The sequence below is a fragment of the Carlito syrichta genome, unplaced genomic scaffold (assembly GCF_000164805.1).
Source record: "Carlito syrichta isolate Samal-C Ts95f unplaced genomic scaffold, Tarsius_syrichta-2.0.1 Scaffold314713, whole genome shotgun sequence".
Classification (NCBI taxonomy): Eukaryota; Metazoa; Chordata; class Mammalia; order Primates; family Tarsiidae; genus Carlito; species Carlito syrichta.
The window spans coordinates 1,103,931-1,131,509 of record NW_007258809.1 but is presented as its reverse complement, the minus strand read 5'-3'; the positions used below and the strand labels follow the sequence as shown (position 1 = coordinate 1,131,509).

At 47.4% G+C, this 27,579-nt stretch overlaps 1 protein-coding gene across 1 annotated transcript in view; it reads right to left on the bottom strand.

Annotated features, from left to right (window-relative positions):
• Positions 1 to 640: 640 nt before the first annotated feature.
• The window catches only part of CDHR3 (cadherin related family member 3), a 90,665-nt gene continuing 63,726 nt past the window's right edge, over positions 641 to 27,579 (bottom strand). The window contains exons 16-21 of the mRNA XM_021719450.1: positions 26,044 to 26,057; positions 24,546 to 24,577; positions 22,670 to 22,718; positions 20,606 to 20,827; positions 1,975 to 2,123; positions 641 to 832 (exon numbers count right to left, since the gene is read on the bottom strand). Of these exons, the coding sequence (XP_021575125.1) occupies positions 641 to 832; positions 1,975 to 2,123; positions 20,606 to 20,827; positions 22,670 to 22,718; positions 24,546 to 24,577; positions 26,044 to 26,057 (658 nt within the window). The remainder of the gene's footprint in view (positions 833 to 1,974; positions 2,124 to 20,605; positions 20,828 to 22,669; positions 22,719 to 24,545; positions 24,578 to 26,043; positions 26,058 to 27,579) is intronic.

Sequence of the window (27,579 nt, the reverse complement as noted above, 5' to 3'; positions counted from 1 at the left end):
AACTCGGTGAGACCTCGTCTCTATGATAGATCAAAACATTAGCCAGACCTGATGGAGCATGCCTGTAGTCCCAGCTACTTAGAAGGATCGCCTGAGCCCAGCAGGTTGAGGCTGCTGTAGCTGTGAGTCTGCCATTGTACTCCAGCCTAGACAACAAAGTGAGATCCTGACTCAAAAAAAAAAAAAAAATCAGTTTCTGTGGAACTTGGAGAGCAGCCAGGCAGGTGGTGCTGGACTAAGTGCTGAAGTGACACACAGGGTGGGCCTTGGCTCGGAGCAGATCTTGGGAGGGAGAAAGGAAAAGGACTATCCTAGGATCATTGACAGAAGCAGATCTAGCCTCTATCCTCACAGATATCCTCCTGCATGAAATGTTCTCCCTTCAAGACGCCTGCCCTTTCCTTGGCTTTGTGCCTCTGAGCTTGATGGTGGCACGACAGGTGTGATTCACGGTCACTGACACCTTACTGGCCCACTGGCGGAGGTTCCAGAGAGGCCTCTGATCCAAGTCCCATGGAGAGACTCGATACCTCACCCAGGTGTCCTGCCAGGTGGGCCCCTTCTGGGTTCCTCCCCTCATGTTTGAGACAATTCCATAATATCACACAGCAAGGGTGAAGGAATACGTTTTGGAGGTGGCCTACAGGCAAGCAAGAAGATTGAAGCAAGCCTGTGTCTCCATTCCATCATCCGTCCTGGGGGGGGGGGAGCGAGGCCTACAATGTGGGGCTGCATTCCCTTCCTCCTCCCCGTTCATGTAGGACCACAGGGGCTGCTTGTGGTCCTCAGGCAGAGAAGATCCGCAGGCACTGTCTGAATGTTGCAAAGCTCCCTGGGCATGGAAAGGGGTGAAGGAGAGGAAGCCTCTAGTCCCACAGGGAAGGGAACTTGGGGGCAGCCCCGCCCACCTGGAGGGGACCTGACTCCAGCTGGCTCCCAGACCGACCAGGGCACAGAGCTCCCAGGGTCTCACTCCAATGGTGCTGCCTTTGCCCTGCCAACCTAGGGAGAGCTGCATGCCTCTCAGTGTCTAGGTCTGCCTCCAGCATGGATCTCTGAACAGCAAGCCGATTGTCTGAGGCCCTTGATGGGCAGGGTCTCCCAAGGGCTTGTGGGTACACTAAAAGCCCCAGTCACTACCAGGTAACTTCAACAACAAACTGGGACTCCATGGCTGCCTAGAGTCCACCACTAGGCTGGCAGGGACCTTCCAACATGACCTGGGGGCGAGGCCCGAGAAAGATGACAGAACTTTTCCTCCCTCCTCTCAGAGAGAGTGTTCTCGGTTCAGTGTTTTGTTCTGTTTTATTATTTTATTTTATTTAGGTGAAACAAACATCTGGTACACAGATCCTTATACATTTTAAATGCCTCTCTAACCCCTTTCGGGGGTTGTAACCCCTCCCTTCTCCCATCCTGCATGTTAATTTGAATATGAACTTAATGGACACTAAATAAGTCAGCAAAGATGCTGTTTTTAGTGCAGCTGAGCAGATGTGTTTCCGGGAAAATGTGCCTGCATGGGCAACATCACCGAAAGGCACCTCTAGTTCGTGCCCTTCCCCCCAGGGGAACTCAAAGAGAAGCCAGGCACAGCCAGCCCAGCGCGATGCCATGGGGGAGAGCACAGGGCAGCTGCTCTTTCTGGGGGAATTTAAGTGCGAATGCCACCCCTTCTCCTACAGGGCCCTCCCCTGCATGAAGCTTCCCCTCCCTTCCTTAATTGGGCAACTTCCAGTCATGGTGCCAAGGACTCCGGGGTCCTGCAACAAGGAAGAGAGCCCTGACTTCAAGTGGCACACAGGCCAGTCCGATGCTGGGGAAATAGTCGGAGCTCAGTCATTTTAATAGATTGAAACCAGAGATAAGGCTCTCAAATTTCACCCCAGCCAAGTTCTAGCACTTGAAGGGATTCTGGGTAAAACAAGACAAGCCAAGAAGCACTCAGCTTACTTAGCCTGGGTAGACTCATACCAGGTTTGAAGGATTCTTGTCTGAAGTCTGAAGTTCCCAGTTTGGTACTTGCAAAGACTCCAAGAGGCTCCCGAGGAGCTGAAAGCTGGAGCAGTCACCCAGGCTGGCTTTGTCCACTCTGCCCCACCAGGACTGTTCCCGAAAGTTCACTGGTGATGGGGACGCGGGGTGAGGCACAAAGCAGCCAACATCTACAGCCTGCAGCTACGAGATGGGCTTGTGGTGTCCTTGTTTTCCCAAGGAGCACAAGGCTCCCCCTCATTGGATACAGTGCTCACAGGAGGAACAATAAGGGTTCGATCTGGTCCCAGTGCTGCTCACTGGGCTTCACTTTTTTGTGTGTGTGTGTGAGTTGGGGGTCTCATGCCCAGGCTGGCGTGCCTTGGCATGATCACAGCTCACTGCAGCCTGGACTTCTTGGGCTTAGGTGATCTTCCCACCTCAGCCTCCCAAGTAGCTGGGACTACAGGCACATGCCACCACCCCTGTCTAATTAATTTTAAAATTTATTTATTTATTAATTTATTTATTTATTTTACAGACCAGGTCTCGTTATGTTGCCTAGGCTGGTCTTGAACTCCTGGGCTCAAGCAATCCTCCTGCCTTGGCCTCCCAAAGTGCTGAGATTACAGGTGTAAGCCACTGTGACCCCTTCTTTGCAGATTTAAAACTCCATGGAGAATCTTCTCTAAACTCTGCCAGACCCACAGGATTGTTATTTGGTGAGGTATGTGCAATCGAAAAGCACTGCACAGCCGGGCTCAGTGGCTCAGCCTGTAATCCCAGCGCTTTGGGGAGGCCAAGGTGAGTGGATTGCCTGAGTCCGCGGGTTCGAGACCCGCCTGGGCAACTTGGCGAGACCTCATCTCTACATAAATAAAAAAAATTAGCTGGATGTGGTAGCGCGCGCCTGTAGTTCCAGCTACTTGGAAGGCTGAGGCGGAAGGATTGCCGGAGCCCAGCAGGTCGAGGCTGCGGTGACCGGCAGTGGCCACTGCACTCCAGTCTGGGCACCAGAGTGAGACTCCAACTCAAAAAAAAAAAAAAAAAAAAAGAAAAGAAAAGCACTGCACACATCAGCTCTTACAAGGACGATGAGTCTATGAGCTCTGGGTACTCCTGGGCCATCACCTTCCAGATACCATCTTAGTGCAGGGGTCCCCAGCCCCAGGCCAAGGCCAGTACTGGTCTGTGGCCTGTAGAAACTTGGCTGTACAGCCGGAGGTGAGTGGTGGGCGAGGGAGAGAAGCTTCATCTGTATTTATAGTTGCTCACCATCGCTTTTATGGCCTGAGGTCCTCCTCCTGTCAGATCAGTGATAGTATTAGATTCTCATAGGGGCTCGAACCCTATTGTGAGCTGCACATGCAAGGAATCAGCTTGCATGTTCCTTATGAGAATCTAATGCCTGATGATCTGAGGTGGCGCTGAGTCAGTGATACTAGCTGGGGAGCGGCTACAAATACAGATTAGCATTAGCAGTGAGGCTTGACTGTAGAGACCATAATAAATCAATTGCTGCAGACTCATATCAAAACCCTATCAGGGAGTGGCAGGTGAGTTGTACTTTATCCAATTGTACAGTTTCATCTGGTGGCAGGCTTTAAGTCAGAATCTAACACTTGTATTAGTCCACGTGGCCCACCCATTATTTTATTTACCACTTCCATCTGCACTACTTTTTTTCTATGGTGAGTTGCATAATTATTTCATTATATATCACAATGTAATAATAATAGAAATAAAGACACAATAAATGTTATACACTTGAATAATCCTAAAACCATTCCCCTCCCCACTCCCCTGCGGCCCCATCCATGCAACAATTGTCTTCCACGAAACCCGTCTTTGATGCCAAAAAGATTGAGGACCACAGTCTTAGCGGATTTGCCAGCTCCTTAGATCAGTGATTTAACAGAAGCCTAGTTAGCCCAGATTAGGTGCCCCAGAGCCTAGACTTGGGGGCCTGTCCTGTTAAGCCCCTTTTATAGAGCCAGGTGATGTTCACAGACCAGGGTGAATAGCCAGAGGCGGGGCCTCCTCTTCCCGTCCTCTACTCTGAAAGTCCCACGCTCAGTGCATCAAGCATCAACATGCCCTAAAAGAAAAGCCCAAACTGAAGAATGGTGGGTCCTTTCTGCCGGTCAGTGTTCCAGACATATTCCACTTGGCGAACCGCCCAAGTTCAGACTTGCACCTTCCTTCTGGCTGTTGTCTTGGCATCTTCTCTGGAACCTCGAGACAGTTGGCCCGAGGCACTTGGAAACAGGAGGAACACGGCTAGGAGAAGCCCATGGTGCCTGGTCACAATGTTTCCACCACCCTCCCTTGGAAGGGCTCCAAAGTGCAAGCCACCTCAGCAGATTTCTGGGAAAAAGATCTAATAGCTTCCAGGGGAAAACCCACCTAGCCAGAAAAAACAGCAAGCATTCCCTGAGTGCTTACTTTGTATGTGATCTCAGGTAATGTACACACACCACTATGGGGCCAATTTATTGTCATCCTCATCCCCATTTTACGCAGTAGAAAACAGAAGCTCAAAGATGTTAAACAGTGCTCACTTCAGCAGCACATATACTAAAATTGGAACAATACAGAGAAGATTAACATGGCCCCTGTGCAAGGATGACATGCAAATTTGTGAGGCGTTCCGCATTTTTTTTTAAAAGGTGTTAAACGACATACTTGAGGTTACAGTGTTAATAATGGCAGCGCCAATATTTGAGCCTGAATGCATCAAATAAAAAAGTCCACACCCTTAACTACAAAGTCATGTCTTCTCCAGAGTAGGAACAGGCATCTTGATGCGGTTCACTTAGACTAGAGACCATTTTGTTTGTTTTGAGACACTCACTTGGCAAGAAAAGTCAAATTTGTCACCAGAACCTGATGGATTAAATAAATCAGCTAAACAAAGACACTACAACTTCGGAGAAACAAACTACTAAGGTTTGGGAAGTTGTAGCTCTAGGATTCTAAGAGCTTTGTTATACAAAAAGGATTAAATTTTAGTGACAGCATTCTAGGCTTTGGCAGAAGTCAGCCAGTGGAAGATGTAGCTGCCTCAGCTTGATATGCCGGCCCCACCAGAATACATCATTCTCCCCGGGATGATGCGGGAACATTCAAGCCAGACAAGGGGACTTCTGGTACAGCCCACCCTCCTCACCAGATTCCCTCCTACTGCCAGCCCTGGTAGTTAAGGATTCTATTTTAGGAAGAAAGGAGGTGTGTTGGTGTCTTTCAGTCACTAAAAGATCACACAGTTAATGGCAGAGCTGCTGACCCTTTGCACGCAGGGTTAGCCTGAAACAGGCCTTTCAGGTGGAACCTCCTCGCTGTTTTGAAAGCACTTTGGCTTGAAGCTGGAGATTCAGAGTCACCTTAGAGGTTTGGTGCTGTGCCATGGAATAAACTAGAAACAAACCTGATGCCAGTAAGTCGATATCCACAGCCCTGCTCCCAGTTACAGGGGAAATGTGCCCATGTCTGGATTGGAAGAAGGAATTGAGAATGCTCAACTCTCAACTCTCAATGCTCAACTGTCACGATCTCTAAAAGCCACTGGACCCACAGTGAAGGCTACAGGTGTGTGCTCTGTGTCAGGGAAAAAGGAGTATCTAAATCAATGCCAAGCAGTTCCTCTTTCCTTACTGTCCCTCAAAGTCAGCCCTTTGGCATCTGGAAACTAGAAATTGATGTTTCCAGAGGCAGCCAGTGAGTGTGATGCAGGAAGAAGAGAAGTGTTGAAGGTGAAGCCAGTCCTTGGCAGTTATTATTATCGTCCCATCCCCTATCACTATCATGATTTTCTTCTATTATTTACAGCATTGGAGAATGTACCAGATGCATCAGTCATGGTAGCTATCATACCCCCATTCCTAGCTAAGAAAAACTGCCCAGACATAGCCCCCAAGGAGGGACGTGTCCCCAATATGGCCCTCACTCACAGTTTGTTTTGTTTTTAGCCCGTGACCCACCCCCTCTTGGCCACCTGTGACTGGACAGGAGTAGATGTCTTGCCCGGGATGTCCTATCCAGGGACTGACCAGAATTGTCAGATGTGGTCCAGCTCAACCAATACTGCCCAAATGTGAATCAGAATTAGATCAATCAAATTAGCTTTTCCTCTCAAGTAACTGATTTTAGAAATAGAGAAAAAAGTGAGTCAACTCGTAACAGGACAAAAACCACGAAGACACACTTAGAAGAGGAGTGAAGAGTGAAGTCTCTGAGTCATACTGACGTCAGAGTCCCAGGACTCATCCCAAAATACCTCTGCACACTGGTTGGCGGCATACCCTTCACAGGTGGGTAACACATTGTGCTCAAGGTGGAACATGTACCTTTTGTTGCAGTTGAGGATATATATTGTTACAACAGCGTTTGTGGGACAGAATGTTGGGAGGAGTACTTCGTGCAGAATGGGAGAATCCCAAACATGCACATTGCAGGGAAGAGGTGGAGTATAATGCTGAGTGCCAACACAACCACGTTTCCCAGAATGTGTGAAAACTCTGCTTTGTGAGTACAGAACAGAGCACAGTTGGGGCCATAACAGCTATCCTCAAATAAAGATACGGGCTTGCAGAGTAACCAAGTGAACACTATGGTTAGTATGGATGTAATGTAGTCCCTTCAAAGGTTTGCCAAAAATTCTAGGATTTAAACACACGCCATTGTATTAGTGAGGACCCTTTGGGTTTCAAGTAACAGAAACCCAACTCAGATTAACTTACAAAGGAATTTATGGTGCACATAATAGAACAATCTAAGGAGAGAACTGACTTCAGTTATGGCTGGATACAATTGTTCAACGTCATCAGGAATGACTGTTTCTCTAGCTCTCTCTCTGCCTTCCTCTGGTTGGCATGATTCTTCGGTTGGCAGGCTCTTTCCACCCTTGACGGGGTGGCGGATGTTGGCTTCTCGCATCAAGCCTACCTCCTTCCGCTGAAGCAGAATCAGCGGGAAAACAGTCATTCCCTAAATCTATAACTCAAGTCCCAGGAATAGCTCTCATTGGCCCACCTTGGGACATGTATCCACCCCTGAACCAATTACAGGAGCCAGGGAGAAGCAGCGATCTGATTGGCCTGGGCTGGGTCATGTGTCCAGTCCTGGCGCTAGGGCATGATGTCAGCCCCACCAGAACAGCAGAGCTTAACGGCAGGAAATGGTTGTTGCTGGAGGGGTGTTGAACAGGCAGTAACAGCAAATATAATCGTTGAGTACAACCTCTCTGGAGCAAAGACCCTTGAACTCCTGACATTAACCTTTTAATAGCTGCCTTGAATGCGGAATAACTTTCTAATCACAATTTTCATGAGGTCTAACCATATTTTCATGATGGGTTTCTCAATCACAATTCTTATCTACCAACAACAAAACCCACTCTGGTTTTTTAAATAGAAAACAATTTTATTGAAGCATATGAGTGACTCACAGAATCTCTCGCAAGGTCGGAGAAATGGGGCTTGGGGATCTGCCGCCACGAACAACAAATTCCCACCTGTCTGGTCACAGGCTTGGCCCCGAGGCCTTTGGTGCATGTTATTGCGAGCACCTCTGCCCGCGCTGCCTCTGGGTTCCGTGTCCCTCTGCAGCGCTCCACCCTGTCCCCACGTAGCGATCCTACTCAGACGCCATTCCATTGCCTTTCTCACTCCTCCAGACTGAAGTCACGCGATGCTGCATCCAATCGGCAGGGCCTGTGTCCCATGCCTGTGTCCTAGCTGGTGTCAGCAGCAAAGGGGTCTGGGTAACTGAGTTCTGATCTCCACCCTGGTGAAGTGGCATATTTCTCAAATAAGAAGTCTCTTCAAATGATACTGGGCTGCTGGCACCAATGTGACCCCCATCCACCATACCACCCCTGGAACAGACAAGTCATCTCCCTCTTCTGGGTTGTGGAGAGACCAAGCAATGGAGCCAAGGCTTTTTATTTTCATACGTAGCCTCCCAAGAAATTTGTGAATCCCTGTTCTTTGTGAACAAAGAAACTCAGCAAACACAACACAAACTGGCCAACAAAACGTGGACAAAATGTAGCTTGGGGTAGTGGTTTCCTACCCTGCAAGATTGGCTCACAGATGCTCATGGCTTGTGTTTCAAATGGAGAGTCTCCAGCCCAGATTTTGAGGGGATCTGGAAAGAATGACCAGGTGGAGTCCTCCCGGGAATGCCAACCCACAGACATTTAATAGGCCTTGTTCTAGAACTCACCAAAAGCCACACTGGGTTCCTATTTCACCACAAACCACCCCCGGCTATTAACAAGAAGCTAGGCTGCCAGGTGTGGGATCCCTAGCAGGTGTCTTCCTAGTCTGATAAATTTCCTCTAGAGGCACTTCCAGGGGATTGACTCACCAGGCTTGCCTCCTGTGGCTAGTTCACTGCTCGCTCAGGAGCTGGAGTCATTCAGTTAAGAAATCGTTTTTGAGTATCATCTGTGTCCCAGGCACTGTGAGAACACTGGACATGCTCTGTCCCCAGGGAGCTTTCAGACAAGGAAATTACCCAGAGCTTAAATGGCAAGGATGGAAAGTAAAATGTTAAAGTGCCTTTATCCAGAAAGAGACGTGTAGTTTTCATTTTTAAGCAGATTTATTGATCAGGGTCACTATGGAAGCTCAGGTCTTTGCCCTTAATATAGACACACAGTCATTATATTTTCTGAACACGTAGACTGACAAATGTCTGCCTGGATCATTTATTGTGCAAAAGTAATCTCAAGTTATTACCATTAGATACATCTAACTATATACAAACGAAAAGAATAAAAACAGAGGAATTAATGACCACTTCAGAAAATCTAGCCAGTTGAATGTGCATACCTGGCGACTCTTGGGGTGAGCATTAGAAAGTCCAGGCTTTCCCTAGGGGTCCCATACCCCCACCCTTGGCCATGTGCGGAACTTCCCTCTTGATATTAACATGTTTCATAAAGGACGAAGGCGGACACTTGTGCAAAATGTGGGCTTTGACAGCAGGAGAAAAAAGAGAATGTCTGCTGCAGACCCCAAATCTTCTGAACGGCCCGCGTCTCCCTGCCACCCACCACCCATTTCCGCACAGGCGGCAGTGCCCCTGGGTACCGCTAGGTGTCGCTGTGAACCCGTGAGAGCGGGGCCTCACCCTGCGGGCGCACGTCAGCTGGGTCTGTTTTCAATCAACACGTTGTCAGTTTTTCTCCCCGAGGCCCCAGGGGTGTGCTAGGAATTTTTATTTCTTGAGAAATACTGTGATTCAGCTGCCCTTTGTTGGCCCTGCTCGAGGGAATGAAGGTTGTGCATGCTCCTGCCGGTCCCCGAGGCAGGGGGCCCCCCTGCAAGTCTTCCGGCGGACAGCCTCTGCCTCTCTTCCGTCTCTTCCCTCGTCTTCAGCCCCCCTTTTCAATCTTCCTCTCCTGATGCCCAGTGACACCAACGCGCTGCTCAGTGCAAAGATCCCCATCCCGGAAGCCTCCTTCAGTCCTTAATTTCAAGGTACCCACATCAGCTCCCAAATAAATTGGCTTACACCTTGTCATTACCCTCCCCTTTTGAGTCCACTCCCAGCCTTGCCCTCTTCTTTTATTTTTTTTTATTTTTTATTTTTGAGTTGGAGTCTCACTCTGTCGCCCAGAATGGAGTGCAGTGTTCATGGCCACCAAAGCCTCGACCTGCTGGGCTCAGGCGATCCTTCCGCCTCAGCCTTCCAAGTAGCCAGAACTACAGGCACTCTACCATGCCTGGCTAATTTTTTGATTTATTGTAGAAATGAGGTCTCGCCAAGTTGCCCAGGCTGTTCTTGAACCCATGGGTTCAGGCAACCCCCTGACCTTGGCCTCCCAAAGTGCTGGGATTACAGGCTTGAGCCACCGGCCCTCTTCCTTCAAAGAAGCCACACGATTAAGGCAGTGTTGGTGTGGGAGCAGCAAGAGCTCCATGATCTTACCAGGTCTTTCAGGCCCTATTCCTGGCATACAGGGGCTTAAAAGTCAGGCCTGCTTTCAGATTCTGGCTCCCTCTGCCACTCACTGTGAGACCTTTGGCAGGTAACTTACGTTTTCTGAGTCTCAAGTCTTCATGTGTAAATTAGGTAGTGTCTACAGATGCATACATTAAGTAGAATCATAAATGTGAAGCCCCCACAGGATCTGGCATGTAGCAGGCATCCTGTAAACACAAAGTGATTTTTATTATGACTTCGGGGACACTTACCTGGTCACATGAACACATACTCAACCAAAGTCATAGATCTGGGACCTTGACTCTCCTGAGCCTGTGGCAAGACGGCATATCAAGGAAACAAAATTCAGGGGTATGTGTTCAGAGATACCAAGCATCTCGTGGATTCTTGTCCTCTCTATTTATGTCAACAGTGATCAACTTGTTCCAAGCCCAGCTGGGAGCTGTCTTGGTCAACAGCCATAGCTTGCTTGGCAAAATGCCACGATAGCTATCCTGAGGCCTTTCAGACAAAGGCCACTTGTGGGTGGAGCGGCCACTCACTCCGGCCTCCAGAAGATTTGGTAAGACACTCCCTGGTTTCCAGTTACCACATTGCTGCCGTGGTTTTTGGGGAGTGGCCACAGGGTGGAATCCTGACCTTGGGTGCCCTGTGGCTGCTCTCCGCAGGTCCTGAGGTCACATCCCCTGGAAAGCTTGGGGAAAAGCAGAAGGATGGAAGAGCCCGTCGTTTACAAGGGGCATTTCTGGACCACTCACCAGAGGCTAAAAGACAAAAAGTGAGGCTGTGCCCCTGCTGGCCAACGTGGGTCACTGCAGCCCTGTCAGCCTCTGGGAAGAGGCTGTTTCTCGGTGACCTGGATCTCGGCTTGGAAAACACTTGAATAATCATAGTCAAGATGAAACTGCTTTTGTTGAGTGGCAGACAGTGGGGAATGTGCACAGAACAGAGAAAAGAATACGCTTTGCCTCTTATGTTGCCCAAAAGCTGTGTGCTGTGCTTGGCAGGGCTGCAGGAGGCCAGTGTCTATTTCAGACTCCAACCCAAGCCTTGCAGGACAGGCCACTCTCAGAGCACAGCGCTTGTCCAGAGGCTGGTATGGACCTGTGAAGGGTTGATTTCCACAGCCATGAGAAGCCTTGGCCGTTTGGGGCTGAGAGCTATTTGGCCAGGGGTTCAGCTGGGTGTCCAGTCACCTGAACCTTCTTTTCATCAGGACAAAGATCTAATCAAAGGCCATTGCTGAACCCTAGAATCAGAGGAGGCACACACAGTTGTCCTGGCTCTGCGACCTCCAGACAAGTCATCTCTACTCTCTAACCTTCGGTTTTCTCACCTGTAAAATGCATATAATCCTCAAAGTGTAGACCATCCTCAGAAAAGTGCAGTGAGGATCAGGGGGTCATGTAGGTGGAGCACCTGGCTCATGCTGGGCATGTCATTGCAATCATGAGGTTTCCAGAAGCCCATCTGCGGGCCGCTCGGGTGTCTGGTCCACCAGCAAACCTGACCATGCTCAGAGTCCTCCAGCTGAAGTAGGCAGAATCTGGGAAGGGCTGAATGCCTGATGCTGCCACCCAGGCTGAGGGTACCTCATTTATCTGTTGGAAAAGCTTATGAAACCTGCATGTGCTGCTGGTGGTAATGTGAAATGGTGCAGCCACAGTGGAAGACAGTCTGGCAGGTTCTTAAAAAGGTAAACATAGAGTTACCATATGACCCAGCAATTCCATTCCTGGGTATATATACCTGAGAGAAATGAGAACGTATGTCCACATAAGAACTTGTGCACAGACGTTCATTGCAGCATTATCTATAATAGCCAGAAGGTAGAAACAACCCAGATATCCATCAACTGAAGAATGGATAAATAAAATGTGGCATATTCATGCAATAGACTGTAATTCTGTCATAAAAACGAATGAAGTACTAATACATCTACAATGGTGATAAATCTTGAAAACAGCCAGGAGCCGTGTCTCACACCTGTCATTCCAGCACTTTGGGAGGCCAAAGAGAGAGGATTGCCTGAACCCAGGAGTTCGAGACCAGCCTGGGCAACGTGGCGAAACCTCGTCTCTACAATACATCAAAAAATAAGCTGGGTGTGGTGGCATGCACCCATGGTTCCTGCTACTTGGAAGGCTGAGGCAGAAGGATCACCTGAGCCCAACAGGTTGAAGCTGCAGTGGTCATGAGTGTGCCACTGCACTCCAGCCTGGGGAACAGAATAAGACTCCAACTCAAAAAAAAAAAAAACTTGAAAAATTGTGCTAAGTAAGATAAGCCAGACACAAAAGGATGAACATTGTATGATTCCATTTATATGACACATCCATTACAGGCACATCAATAGAGATGGGAAGCGGATTAGCAGATGCCAATGGCCAGGATGGGGAATGACTGCTTATGGTGAGGAATTTATCTGGGGACTGATGAAAATGTTTTGGAATTAGATGATGATGGTCGCACAACTCTGTGAATATCAAAAAACCACTGGATCTTGTGGTATATGAATCAAATCACAATAAAACTGTTATCTAAAAAAAGAGCATCCCAGCTGGAATGTTCTCCAACCGTGGATCAACAAATGACATGAGCCGTGCAGGGAGTGGAGACTTTGGACATCGGATCAACCAGTTTCCTTCCCTCATCTGTGCCCGGTTCTGAGGGGCTCTCGCAGCCATAGACTGCCTCTGAATACCACAGAAATCAAAAGTTCAGACTCCAACCCAAACCTCACAGGACAGGACGCTCTTAAAGCACAGGGCTGGGCCCCTTGCTCTGAGCCCCCAGCCGGCCCCACCTAGCAAAGCCTAGCATTCGGCCCCACAGGAAGAAGACACAGCCCTCAAGCCTGCCTCGTCTTGGTCTCAAGAGTGACAGGGACCATGTTTTTCAAACTAAACATCAGGACTGACCATTACAGTTTGTCCTCATGGGGAAAGTAGGATACACCATGTTTTTTTTGGTTTTTTTTTTTTTTTTGGAATGTCACTTTGTCGCCCAGGATGGAGTGCAGTGACACCATCACAGCTCACTGTAACCTCAACTTCCTGGGACCGCCCAAGTAGCTAGGACTACAGACATGCGCCACCTTACCCGGTTAATTTTTTGATTTCTTTTTTTCTTTTGTGGAGACAAAGTCTCACTATGTTGCCCAGGCTGGTCTTGAACTCCTGGGCTCAAGCATTCCTCCCGCTTCAGCTTCCCAGGGTGCTAGATTGCAGGTGTGAGCCACTATGCCTGGTGGATACACCATCTTAAGTAGGGACTATCTCCAAAAATGTGGGCATAGAGCTTCAGTTTTCCAGGACACACTTATCTCCCTCTGTTCCCCCAAACAGACAGGTTTTCTAAGCACTTAGACTCTTCAGGGAGCCAAAGACAAAAGTTGGGAAGGTTCTTAAAACTCAGGTCTCCTGATGTTTAACCAGACAGATTGCAGACAGAGGGGCTTGCAGACATTTTTATAGCCAGGCACAGAAATCCAGACCTAGAACACACCAGGCAGACCCATTTCCTAGTTCCTCAGAGCATTTTCTGGAATTTTGACAAGAAGTGAAATGTGCCAGAAACACTGAGGGGTTCTCTTTGCTCTCCCAACCCTCTCCTGTGTTCCTACACAACCACCATCTCCTGTCTCAGACCATGAAGGGCAGTCACACTTGGGAGCACTGCTCAGTGGTATCTACAATCACTGAATCTGGTAGATTCCACCGAGGGAGTAGCTACACCCACTGGGGAAGCTTGATCTTATGCAGGAATAAGGCCCAAGAGAACTCAGGACTTCTTCTGTATCTGGGTCCCTCCTTCAAAAATGCCCCACGAGGTTTCTACCATCTTCTACCTTTGCCACGTAACTGGTCTCCCTACTTCTACCCTTGTTCTCCACTTTCCTTAAGTCTGTTCTCAAATCCACAGAGAGATCCTTTCAAAGCATAACTAAGTTATGGTCCTTCTCTGCCCAACCGCCTGCAATGGCTCCCACCACACTCAGAGCAAAAGCCTAAGTCCTTACAATGGTCCCAAAGGCCCCATGGGCAAACCCCTCCCCACCCCCCACAGTCCCCATGTTCCCATCCCCAACCCCATCACACACTACACAGGCACTCACCCACCTTTCCACACACGCAGCTCTGAAGGCATCTCCTGTGTCCCTGTGCTCATCATTCTGTTCCTCCCACTGTTCCTCAACTTGTCCTTACCCCTCCCTTCACTACATTCAAGGTTCTTCTGTCTTCTGCCAGGCCTCCTCTCACATGCTGGATTTTCCCCTTACCACAGGGGCCTTCCTTGATTGCCTGTTGAAAGTGGCCCTCCTGCCGGGCTTGGTGGCTCAACCTTTGGGAGGCTGAGGTGAGTGGATTGCCTGAGCCCGAGGGTTCGAGACCCACCTAGGCAACTTGACGAGACTTCATCTCTACAATAAATCAAAAAATCAGCCGGGCATGGTAGTGCGTGCTTGTAGTTCCAGCTACTTGGAAGGCTGAGGCGGAAGGATCACCGGAGCCCAGCAGGTTGAGGCTGCGGTGACCGGGAGCAGCCACTGCCCTCCAGCCTGGGCGACAGAGTGAGACTCCGACTCAAAAAAAATTAAAAAAGAAAGTGGCCGTCCTGCCCTTCATAACCCCCACTCTATTTATTTTCTCAATGTCTTTTACCACCATTAACATATGAGTGGAGACCCCAAAAACCAGAATTTATTTATTAAAAATTGTGTATTTATTCTTATAAGTTTAAACCTCAGTCACCTTCACAGTACTCTCTGTTTGAGGCAATACATCTATCGAGATGCTTTTTCCACTACTCAAGACAGTTTTTGAACTCGTCGATGTTGACACTTTTTAGTGCTTCTGTTGTTCTTTGTTTCATCTCTCCCACATTGGCGAAACGTTTCCCTTTGAGAATTTTTTTCATCCAGGGGGGAAAAAAAGTCAGTTGGGGGAAGATTGGGTGAATAGAGAGGGTGGGGCACGGGGCTCACGGCAGTTTTGGTCAAAAGCTGCTGAACACTCAGTGCAGTGTGGGCAGGTGTGTAAATCACCCATCATGAAATGGGCAAACACATTGAAAGAATCTCCAAAAAGATTCACTGAAGCCAAACTCAGCCTCTCACAACAACGCTAGCTGGTACACTGATGCTGATGGGTTTCCAGAACACTTACCAGGCGGGGGGGAACCTGTATTACAAGGGGTCTGCCCTCCAAAACACGAATCTGGGTTTTTTGGGTTCCCCCCTCCTATGTGGCTTTCTCTGATTGGCCCTAAGTTGGACATGGGCACAAAAATTAGGCGAGCTGTCAGTTATTAATGAAGTCTTGGGCATTTGGGGCCCATTGTTACAGGGGTTCTTGTTTAGTTTCCTAGATTGTCGCTAGAGATATGTCTGGCCCCTGCAAATCTCATAGGGGGCTGGCTTCTTAAAGTGTTTACTGTAGGTAAGAGAGTGGGTTTGCTGGGCAGGTGGCCGCAGGCTGCAGTCAGAGTTCTATTTTTACTTGTGGTCCAGCCATTTACATATGGCCCAGTTGTCTGTTCAGTCTCACATACCTCACTAGAATATAGACACTAAAGGCATTGGTTTATTTACTGCCGTATTCCCAGAGCCTAGAATAGTGCCAGATACCTGGTAGGTCCTCAGTAACTATTTGTTGTTGATGATGTTTACCTAGATCTAGTTAGAAAAGTTGTGACTCTGCTATGTTACCTGGAGTAAAAAACAACTACAATTGGTGGGAGTGCAAGCTAATTCAACCTCTTTGGAAAGCAGTGTGGCAATTCCTAAAAGAACTAAAAATTGACCTTCCATATGATCCAGCAATCTCTCTCTTGGGGATATGCCCGAGAACATAAATTGTTCTACCAAAAAGACACCTGCACGTGCATGTTTCTAGCCGCACTATTCACAATAGCAAAAACATGGCATCAACTCTACTATCAATCGAAAGTGGATTGGATAAAGAAAATATGGTACATATACATGATGGAGTATTATGCAGCTATAAAGAAGAACAAAATCATGGACTTCACAGCAAATTGGATGAAGTTGGAGACCATCATACTTAGTGATCTATCACAGAAACAAGGAACTGAATACAACATTACTGAACATTACTCACATTAGCACAAGGGAGGGATTGGCAGTTGCTGGGCACTGCTAGGGGAGGAAGGAGGAGGGTACATAACAACACAGAGAGTATCTGGTCCCAAACCAGAGGAAGGGAGGGCTAGTTGAAGGCCCAAACTTCACCTGCATGTCGCCCACTTGTGTAGTTAATCCTTACTTGTACCCTACATCTCTATCATAAAATAAAATTAAAAAAATAAAAAAGACTGGACTCTGTGGCTCAGTCTGTAATCCCCGCACTTTGGGAGACTGAGGCAAGTGGATTTCCTGAGCCCGCAGGTTCAAGACCAGCCTGGGCAATTTAGCAAGACTTCGTCTCTACAATAAAAAATTAGCTGGGCATGGTAGCACGCGCCGGTAGTTTCGGTTACTTGGAAATCTGAGGTGAAAGGATCGCCAGAGCCCAGCAGGTTGACACTGGGGTGGCCATGAGTGTGCCACTCCAGCCTGGGCGTTAGAGTGAGACTCCAACTCAAAAAAATAATAATAATAAATAATAATAAAATAAATAAAATAAAATAAACACTACAAGCCTGCTTAACTCAATCCACTTCTATAGATGTTTGTTGAGTGCTTGCTACGTACTCAGCATTAAGCTACTCTGGGCCACACAAACCAACTATTGGCTGAAACTGGATTGAAAACCAGGAGTCTAAATGCTTTAGCTTTTGTCCAGAATTTCTATTCTCTTCTCCCCCGTTTTAAATCCATCTCCACCTCCAAGACCTTTACAGGTTCCAGGTATCTCATTATACTTTCAGGGACTTCCCCGGGCCTGTGTCTAATTTCTCTGGCACTGACTGTGTATGGAGCTCATTTCATATTCCCCATAAAGTGCCTGTGTGGTAGCTGGCTGTCTTTTTAATGAGCCAGTCATCTTCCCAATCGGATGAGTCCCTTGGGGCTGGAGCCACATCTTGACCCCAACACATCTTGACCCCAACATAGGAGGGTCTCGATCATCTGGGTCTCCCCTACTCCCCGTGTTTTTTACCTTTTCCCTGAACACCACATCAAATATCTCACTGATGTCAAGATTCCTTCCCCTTCTGCACGCGGAAGTCACACCTGGCTCGGAGCTGCCATCTGGAGGTTTACTAGCAGGATGGGGGCCTGATAACCCAAGACTTGGAGTCCTACTTGGGCATCTCAGCTATTTTCCGACAAGGGCTTCCCATAAAGTTAATTTTTTTTTTTTTTAGTTGACATCTCACTCTGTCGCCTAGGCTGGAGTGCAGTGGCACGATCACAGTACACCACAGCCTCAACCTCCTAGGCCTCAGGTGATCCTTCTGCCTCAGCCTCCAGAGTTGCTGGGACTACAGATGTACACTCTCACGCCTGGCTAATTTCTTTATTTTTTTTGTAGAGACGAGGTCTCGATATGTTGCCCAGGCTGGTCTTGAACTCCTGGGCTCAAGCAATCCTCTCACTTCAACCTCTCAAAGTGCTAGAATTACAGGCATGAGACACTGTGACCAGTTCTGAATTATCTGGAAAGAGACGCCAGGCTTGAGTTAATTTCCTCTCTCAGACAGGACACTCAAGGAGCTGAGAAACAAACAGGCCAGGGTGCAACCAGACACATAGCCCTTTGGAACAGTGTTTCAGCAGGCTCAACTCAGTTACAGAAACAGAATGTAAGCCTCGCAAGGGCAGGATGGGAGCTGTTCACTTTACTCATGGATCACACAGTAGCTGCTCCATAAATATTTCTTGAACAAATAGGAGGCATAAACACACATGCTAAGTTTGAAATGAGAAACACCAAGTTTCAACAGCGATCATTTTCAACGTCTGCACATTCTGTCGCTTAATTGTCGCAGCCATTACAAAGCACATTAAGTGAAAAGACAAACAATAGAAGTGCAGCCTGGAAAGAGAGCTCCGAGTCACAAAGGCGTCATTTCCCAGTGTATGTTTGTGAACCACACATGCTTTCCAAATAGGTGGACTGAGTTGTGGACCCTATGTTCTCCTGAGCACAACAAAAAGCTCCAGCGTCAGAATTAACCATGCCACTTCAGAGCCTTCAACCACATGGTCTCATTCCTGAATGTATTTACGCCAATTTTATAATGAATCAGAATGAGGAAAGTAAAACTGGCTATAGTCAACTCATAGGCGTTGAAGGCCTTGGAAGGGAAATGTGAGAAAACTTTCTCAGGCTCCTCAGTGGCTGCTGGCTTCATCTTATTCAGATAACCTTTCTTTTTTCAAACCTGGTAAATGTTAGAAACCAAATGGCCTCAGCCCTAGACCTCAGACTTCTGGATTTTCCCTAATCAGATAGCCAAATATGCAAAAGAAAAGTGGGGTTACATTTTCTCTCCTCCTGCTGCATTCTTGTCCCCATTTCTTGTGTTCCTCAGAGCTCGGCTTGGGGCTTGGGAGACAATTAGCTCTTCCTGCCAGTCATCAGGGAAGACACTGAGCTCTTCAGACAGTCCCAGCCTTAGGGAAGTCCCTCCCTGTGCCTAACTCAAATCTCTTCTCTGGCCACTAAGCACAATTCCCTCTTGCCCTGTCATCACCGGAGAAGGAAGAACAGCTGCTCACCACCCTCCTTTTAATCATCCTTAATGGGCTTATAAACAGTTATTAAGTTCCCCTTCAGCCTTCTCAGAGCCTCATTTTACTTGAATTGAAGCTGAGAGCTTCTGAGGAAGGTATTTGACTCAGGGCCCCACAGACTGGCAAAGCCTTAAATGGGTAATCAGCCACTTCACCCACTTTAACCTACGAGTGAGCAACTCTGCCTTCTTTTGCAAAATTTAAACTCATTCAAGGGGGTTTCCTGGCAACCAACCCTTATTAATAAATCACACCCAATCTAGGCCAGGACAGGGCATCTCACAAACGTTTCTTTTGCTTGAGAAGTCACACTGGCACACAGGCACACAGAAGACAGGCAGCTGCTGTCCCCCGAATTCTGCCTCCCACAAGCTGTTGTGGGCCTGGTGCATGCTCACCTGATGCTCCAGCTGGGAAGGGGGTGCTGTCCTAATGAACTAGCTCCCAGTCCTTACCCATGGTTACCGAACCAGAGCCACAACAGCTGGGGAGCAGGGCGCAAAGCTCAAGGGAGGTTTGTTCAGGTTTTGCCAGGCACCCATCAGAAGTTCCACATCCTATTCCATCGTAGAATCATTTGTCTCAGTTCATTGCCCATGCCTGCAAGTGAAAGTCTGCATTGTAGGTTTGGCTAGAACTTCTGATATGTCTTCACTCAGAGTCCTGTGGTCCTCTCCAGTCATAGGAAATAGTGGGGCAGGTAAGTTATAAGGTTGGTGTTATTTCATCTTTGGCAAAAAGAACGATTTCACTTTAAGACTAATTTTAACCAGAATGGCTCAAGCTAAAAGGGCTGACAATCCCAAGTGTTGACAAGGATGCAGAGCAACTGGAACTCTCAATGTTTGCTGCTGAAGTGTGAATTGGAGCCACCATTTTGGAACTCTTGGCAGCATCCAGCAATTGCCCTGGCAATCCCACTCCCAGGTGTATGCTCAGAAGCAATACATGTTTATATTCACCAAAAGATATGCAAAAGAAAGTTTGCAGTGTTGTGATTCATCATCATAAATCACTTGAAGAAGCCACCCAAATGAAAAATGGGGAAATAAATAGTAGAATAACCACACAATGAAATCAGACACAACAGTGAAAAAAACTGGACTACTGCTCTACAGTACAACATGGATGGATCTCACAGATACAGAGCAAAGGAAGCTAGACACACAAGAGCACACTGTGTGTAATTCCATTTATATGAAATTCAAAAGAGGCAAAGCAAATCTATGATGACAACAATCAGAATAGTAGTTGCTTCTGGAAGGAGTCAGCTTAGATCTGTGCACTTTATTGAATACAAGTTATACAGTATCTCAATAAAAAAGGAATCAAAAAAGTGTCTATTGTGTTTTCCTCTTCCCAAATGAGCATTCATTCATCCTTTTTTTTACAGCTCTTTTTTTGAAATATATTTGAGGTGACTTATAAAGGTACACAGTGTTGAACCATACTGATAAGTGAAGAAACCTGGGTGGTGCTAAACTAAGGGCAGAAAAAATAAGATGAAACAAGATGTGAGGGTGGCCCTCAATATTTATGTCAGGAAGTCGTGTTCACATCTTGAAATGAGCTGAAGAGAGCTTCCTGGTGGTCAGTGCAAAGAAGACACACAACAATTCTGCATCCAAAAGTGAATAATCCTGCTGATTGCAAGCACAGTTAGTTCGGAAACCCGAGACAAATTTCTTCTGTATCATCTCAGAAAAAGGGAACTGTGTGATCAAACCACTTTCTATTTGTTTAAAAAAATGTTCAAACATCCCATTTGTGTGTAACCCTGGATATCTGTATCCCCTCAGCACACATTTTTGCCCACTGCTGCACCCATGGACTTTAGGGTAAGGCAGCAAGCCGCTGACAAGCCCCTCCCCTGTGCTGCACTGTGGACCCAGCAACTAGACACCAGCTACGTTATTGGGTGAAATTTGGGGGAGGCCTTGCTTGTGAGGATTGGGTTTCTGTTCTTTGGGGTACCGGGCTTGCCGCCCTCATTTCTGCAACCAAAGCCTGGATCCTCACCCTGCACTCTGCCACGCAGTCTGTGCTCTTCCTCGTTGGTACTTCTCAGCAGCCCAGTCCCATCCCCAGCAGCGACTGGGCGCGGGGCAGGCTCTTTTCTTGTTGGCCTTTGAGTGAATGGCTCTTTCCACTTTCTGGCTCCAGTGTTTGAGTTGAACTCATATATTGCCCCAGTCACTAGGAGGAAAAATACAACAATCTTGTAGACCAAAGAATTCAAATGATTCTCTCTTCCCCCTCCTCCCCCTGCTGTATTCCAACTCCCAAGGAGAGATGAGATGCTAGAAGGTGCAAATCTCCAAGGCAGAGTGTGGGCGTGGGAATAACACAGCACTCTTCACCAGCCAGCTCTTCCCATGAGCCGCAAGGCTCGGACCACACAGGTAGCAGGCACCAAACCTCTCTGAATGAAAGGTGTAGGAGCATCTCAAGACCATCTCAACTGCAGGACCAGAGGGTCACATAGATCTTGAACTCTCCAAGAGCTTCTGATAATTAGGTTCAATTGCTAATGGCATTACCCACTACTTTCTGATTTGTTTCCTTTGCTTTAAAAGATCCCTGGGCTGGATGCGGTGGCTCGTGCCTGTAATCCCAGCATTTCAGGAGGCAAGGCAGGAGGATCGCTTGAGCCCAGGAGTTTGAGACCAGTGTAGGAAATATACTGAGACCTCGTCTCTACAAAATAAAAAATAAAAAAATTAGCTGGGTGTGGCATCGTGCACCCATAGTCCCCGCTACTCAGGAAGCTGAGGCAGAAGGATCTCCTGAGCCCAGGAGGCTGAGGCTGCAGGGAGCCTGTGATCATGACACTGCACTCCAGCCTGGGCGACAAAGTAAGACTCTGACTCAATACATAAATAAACAAACAATAAAAATAAAAGATTCTTGAATCCCTCTATTAACAGAATTCACCAAGTAAGGATGAAAAGACTTTGATTTTTATTTATGTGAGGTTAGCAGAGACTCGTAGACACAGACACACAAATCTGGCCCTGCTCAAGATGGTGCGAGGGGGCCGTTTTTATTGTGTGGGAGTCAGCAGACGCTAATTGATGTGTTTGTTCACATAGGCCAATTGGCTCATTTCTTCCTTTTTATTCCTGTTCACGACACACACGAACTCAAAAGTCCTCCCTGGCTTCTGCTCTGGAAGGCCAGGTTTAAGGCAAGCCCCTGCTCTTTCCACTTCCATACTGCCCGAGTGGCCCCTCAGCTCAGGATCCCACCAGCACTTATGCTAATGCGGGCACATTATGGTAACAAGTACCTAATAATAGAGGGAAATTTAATTCCAGCAGCAGCAGCAGCAGCAGCAGCCTGTCACTGGAGAGAAGCCATCCTCCTTCGGAGGAGGACCCGTGCAGTTTGCATATGAGGGTGGCAGGAAGCCAACACACTTGCCTCCTGAATTCGGCTTCCTTCCCTTTATTCACGACTATAATTGAGCCTTTGTAAGCGGAGGGATGTGTGTGAAGGAGCTAAATTTGGAGCTGATTTCATGGGGGTGATGAGAGCCCCGGAGACCAGCCTTTACCTTATGTTCATCTTGCCGACCAAGAGGAAATTCTTGGCCCTAATCGAGCTAAAAAAAAAAGCAGCCATACTTGCCATTGCTGTGTGTCTTCCACTGATGAGTAAGATGGTATTAGGAGCTTTCAGGAAGGATGGGGATGGCAGGGTGCAGGAAAAAGATGTGGGTTCTTGCATTCACCATTGCCTAAGTTGGTTGGTGATTTAGGAGGGGAGGCAAGAAAGAGGTGTGGCCCTTGAGCGTGAGCCTTCTGGTGGAGACCCACTGACGCTTCACGCAAGCACACATACGTCACTGTGTGCTTGAGCGAGTGCAAGTCAGCTGGGTTCAGAGCCAATCTCACGTTGTATTTTAGCCTAGAAGGGTCATCCCTGTGTAGGCGATGTAGACAAACGGGTTGACAAACCGAGTTTAGAGCAGGAAACTGAATTAAGGTCCTCTGTGATTCTACTAGACTGGAATATGGGTGGCATTGCCACAATTACCTGGATCTACGGCTTCTCCATCAAAGACAGTGTTTATCTGGATAGTTTCCTAAGGAGAGGAAAGAGACAACTTCAAGTACAACTCTAGACACTTCCTACCAGGCAGGGCTGCTTGTCTTCACAACCCAAGTTCCTTACTCAAAGCCTTCTTGACATTTATATCTTTAACAGGCACTGTGCTAGACTCTGGAATCATTGCAGTAAACAAGGCAGGCGTGGCTACTGTCTGCACAGAACTTGCTATTCAAAGACAGTTGCTACACTGCAGCATGAAAAGGCTATGATTGGGGAAATGAAGAATGTTATAGGACACAGGTGGGAGCTGGGGGGGCAGCCAATCCACCCTTGGGGGTTAAGAAAACACCCCGAGTAAATGAAATCTAAGCTTCATAGAAGGAAGAAATGCCACACAACGTGGGCTAAGACCCACATGACCTTGTGGGATCACTGTCAGGTAGACTTGCAAGGTGGGTACAGTGAGCCCCCCCCCCAGGTGCTCGTACCTCCAAGACCCTGGCACTCTGGTCCTCTCCTACTACCTCCCTTTGCCTAGGCCAATGCAGGGTCACATTTTGGGCTCACCTAAGCCCTGTGCTAGGCATCCTTCCCATCCTCGGCTCTATGCTCTGCCACCTTCCGGGGTCTGACCTCTGCCTAACGCCCCTTGTCTTCATGGATACACCCCCTTTCCCCCACAGGATGCCCCTCTAAAGGTGCCAAAGCTGGAGCCATTAGCCCACTAATGAGGATGGTGTTTGGAGTTTAGTGAGCCTTTCAGTCCCCAGTTTTCATCACATAAATGGTCACCTACTCAGGTCCCCACAGCTCCCCAATGCTGAAGAGAGAGGAGATGGGGATTATGTGGATTTCATTCATTTGACCAGATAAGCCGCCCCACTGTTTGTGGTCATGGGAATTGCATTCATTTCGTGGGATTAATTTAATATTATATAGTTCTAAGGCAATCTCTGAGTGGCATCCCCAAAATTTCTTGCTTTAAACAATAAGGCCCAGGAGACCAGAAACTGCCTCTTCCTCTTGTCTGTAGACAGACCAGGAGATATAAGGACTCAGGTGACAGAAGGGCCTGAAGTCAAAATGCCAGTGCCTTGCGTTGATCCCCCTCGTTGAGGGAGGCATTGGCGTTTCATTCAACCAATTTATGGGTCTTGGATCATGACAAAGTCTTCTTTTTGGGGAGGGGAAGAGCTGCAGGGAGTCACCCTCAAGTTCTATCACTTTCCAGCAGGCAGATCAGACTCATAAAAAATAATAATAATAAGAGAGAGTGAGGTGCCGCGGTAACTTGCCAGCTAGCCTGGAACACTTGGCATTTGTGTGACGCTTAACAGCTTTCAAAATACATCCCCACCTGTTACCTCAGGGCAGGTACCCTCAATCCCACTTTATAGGTGAGGAATCTAAAACTCGGAGGCTGAGAGAGTCCCCCAGGGTCGTGTGGCTGAGTGGGCAGAGCCAAACCTGGACCTAAGTGGTGCTCCTTCTCCACCACTTTTCTGCAAGGCAGTGGAAGAGCAAAGAAAAATTAAATCCCACTGAAGGCTGAAGTGCCAGTTCTGGTCTTTAAGCTTCACTCCCCCAGCTCGCTCTCCTAGAGAGCTGGTATAGATAATCAACACCGCTACTCAATATTTATGAAATCCCGTTCTTCTGCAAATATATCAGCAGACTTGTTCAGTGGAGGGAACAAATTCTATCAAGAGCCCGTCACACAGCAATCTGTTCCAGTGGCCAAATGCAAGAGCCTCCCTGAATGATAAACACCCCACGCAGCTGTGGCAGGCCTGCCTGGGGGTAGATGGGAGTCCCCCACCCTCAGAATCCATGCCAGGGACCCCATCCTGCCCATACTCACCACCATAACCTCTCTCTCTGCACTCTTCGTTTCTGCAGGGAATAGAGCAGACAGAAGTTAAGCTTCTTGGGCGCTAAATTGACCTTAAAATTCCACCCCCACGATGGGATTTCCCCTAAATAGGCTTTGAATTCAGTCTTGCAGACATGGCAGAGAATTGCTCTGTCTGTGGACATGTTTGTTGACAGCTTTCCATCTTCTCAGATAAAATATACACACACAATTAAATTTTTCAAAATGCTTTTTTCAACTTTCTATTACAGGACCTAAAAAATTAGCTTTTAAATGGCTTTAAAGATAAGAAAGAGAGATTAGGTTGAAAGGTTTGTTCATAAGGGGATTGTTTTTATACCCTATTTAACTGAGATTGGAGATAGCTTATAAAAATATCACTTATTAATATGCTCAATCACCATTATAATCAAATTTCTAACCCTACTAATAGAAACACTATAGCATGTCATACACACGGGCCTGTAGATACAATGATTAATAAAGCGATTTTTTTTAATTGGTCAGAGTCTCACTCTGCTGCCCAGGCTGGAGTGCAGTAGAACAAGCCCAGCTCACCACAGCCTCAAACTCCTGGGCTCAAGTGATCATTTCACCTCAGTCTCCTGAGTAGCTAGGACTACAGGTGCACACCACCACGCCAAGTTAATTTTTATTTTTTTGTAGAGACGAGGTCTCATTATGTTGCCTAGGCTGGTCTCGAACTCCTGGGCTCAAGCAATCCTTCCACTCAGTCTTCCAAAGTGCTGGAATTACAGGCATGAGCCACCACACCACACTTGGCCAAAGCAAACATTAAAAAAGAAAACCAAAACTTCCCAATTCTTTGTCCTCTCTTCTCATATCCTGACATTGACTTACAGCAGCAACTTGCTGGCCAGAGTCAGAATAGGACATCTTGTCAGGTCTGGAGCTAAAGATGAACCTTGCTCAGTTGACCAGTTTTCCTGAAATCATTCAGTGCTCCCAGCTCAGCCGACTGCCCCAGCTCTCCTTTCTAACTTGTCTGACCTATATGATTTATGAAAAATGATCATATCCACTAGAATCTGAGAATCAAACATCATTTGTTTTTTCAAAAGAGGCATGCGTTCAATACAGGGCATTAGCTGTCCCAGGACACCCCTCCATGGGCGGCAGCAGGTGGACACTGTCTGCGGTTAACACATGGAGAGTTCCTTATTCCTGCCCCACGTGGGGGGAACAGGCCTAGGTGCTTAAGCTGGGCAGACGGAAGATAAACTGGGCAGAGAACAGGCAGGAACAAAATGAGAGACCCGGGCGGGCCAGGACACAGTGCACGCTGCCCTTCCTGTTCACCATCTACAGTCAACCTCTGCTTCATTCCACCCACGGATGATGCTGTTGAAAGCCTGCCAAGACATCATCATGCCCTGATTCTGTGCTGAGTTGGAGCCTTTTTCTGTAGTACAACAGAGCAAGCAAAAAATAACAAACAAAGAAAGAAAACAGGCATCGTACATACCTTCTTTCTTTGCCCTGTGGGGAGGAAAAGAAATGGACATTAATTCGCCTGCCTGTATTCTGCACTGACACACACATGCTGACATGGGGTCTTTGGGGCAACTCCTAGACCCAAGCAATCCACCTGCCTTGATCTCCCAAAGTGCCGGGATTACAGACGTGAGCCACCATGCCAGGCCCACAGTGATCCTCCAGCCTCAGCCTCCCAAAGTGCTAGGATTATAGGCATAAGCCATCATGCCCAGCCACAACATTGGTTAAGACAATCAGGTTCAAGGTGCATATTTAACATTTAGCCATAAATTACATGTGAATTGCAGTGTCTCTTAGATTACTTCCATGAAGAACTTCTACCCAAATCCCACTACAGTGCACCACTATCCTTACAAGATTACGCATCACTCTTTTAGAGCAGCTTTTTTTCTTTTTCTTTTTTTTTTTTTTTGAGTTGGAGTCTCACTCTGTCGCCCAGCCTGGAGTGCAGTATCCGCTCCCGGCCACCACAGCCTCGAACTGCTGGGCTCCGGCGATCCTTCCACCTCAGCCTTCCAAGTAGCTGGAACTACAGGCGCGTGCTACCATGCCCGGCTAATTTTTTGATTTATTGTAGAGATAAGGGCTCGCCAAGTTGCCCAGGCAGGTCTCGAACCCGCAGGCTGAGACAATCCACTCACCTCGGCCTCCCAAAGGGAGCCACCAAGCCCAGCCTAGAGCAGCTTTTTTTCTAAACCAATTTGTGAATAGAGTTCAAACAAAAATCCTCCTTTAATTTCAGCAGATGTTCAAGGATTTCTTACCTTGAAGTTAAGATTGCCAGTAGCAACAAACTTCCCCAATAAACATGGGAAAAGATAATATACATCTTTATGCTAATACCTTATACTTTTATACAGAATCTTTCATCTATAGATTTTAAATTATTTGATAGTTAATAGTTAATCTCCAAAATATGTTTAAAAGGCACATGAGTCTTATCATTCTTTCTTTTTGCCATTGAGAGATCTCGAAACTCAGAGGTTTGTTCCTACACCTCAAGATTCTTGGGCAGAGATCTAAACTTGGAATCTAGAATTCTAAACTCACTAGGACTCAGCTGTGAAGGATAATGCAACCAGATTTTAAAATAATGGCTGTGGGCCTGGCACAATGGCTCACATCTGTAATCCCAGCACTTTGGAAGGTTAAAGCAGGTGGATTGCTTGAGTTCAGGAGTCTGAGACCAGAGTGGGCAACATAGCAAGACCTTGTCTCTACAAAAAAAAATTAAAAATTAGCTGGGCGTGGTGGCGTGTACCTGTAGTTTCAGCTATTGGGGAGGCTGAAGTGGAAGGATTTTCCGAGCCCAGGACATCCAGGCTGCCATGAGCAATGATTGTCATGATCATGCCACTGCACTCCAACCTGGGCAACAGAGTGAGCCTCAGCTCAAAATAATAATAATAATAATAGTAATGACTGTGCCATATTAGGCTTTTTTTTTCTTTTGATTTGAAGTCTCACTCTGTCACCCAGGCTGGAGTGCTCTGGCATGCTTATG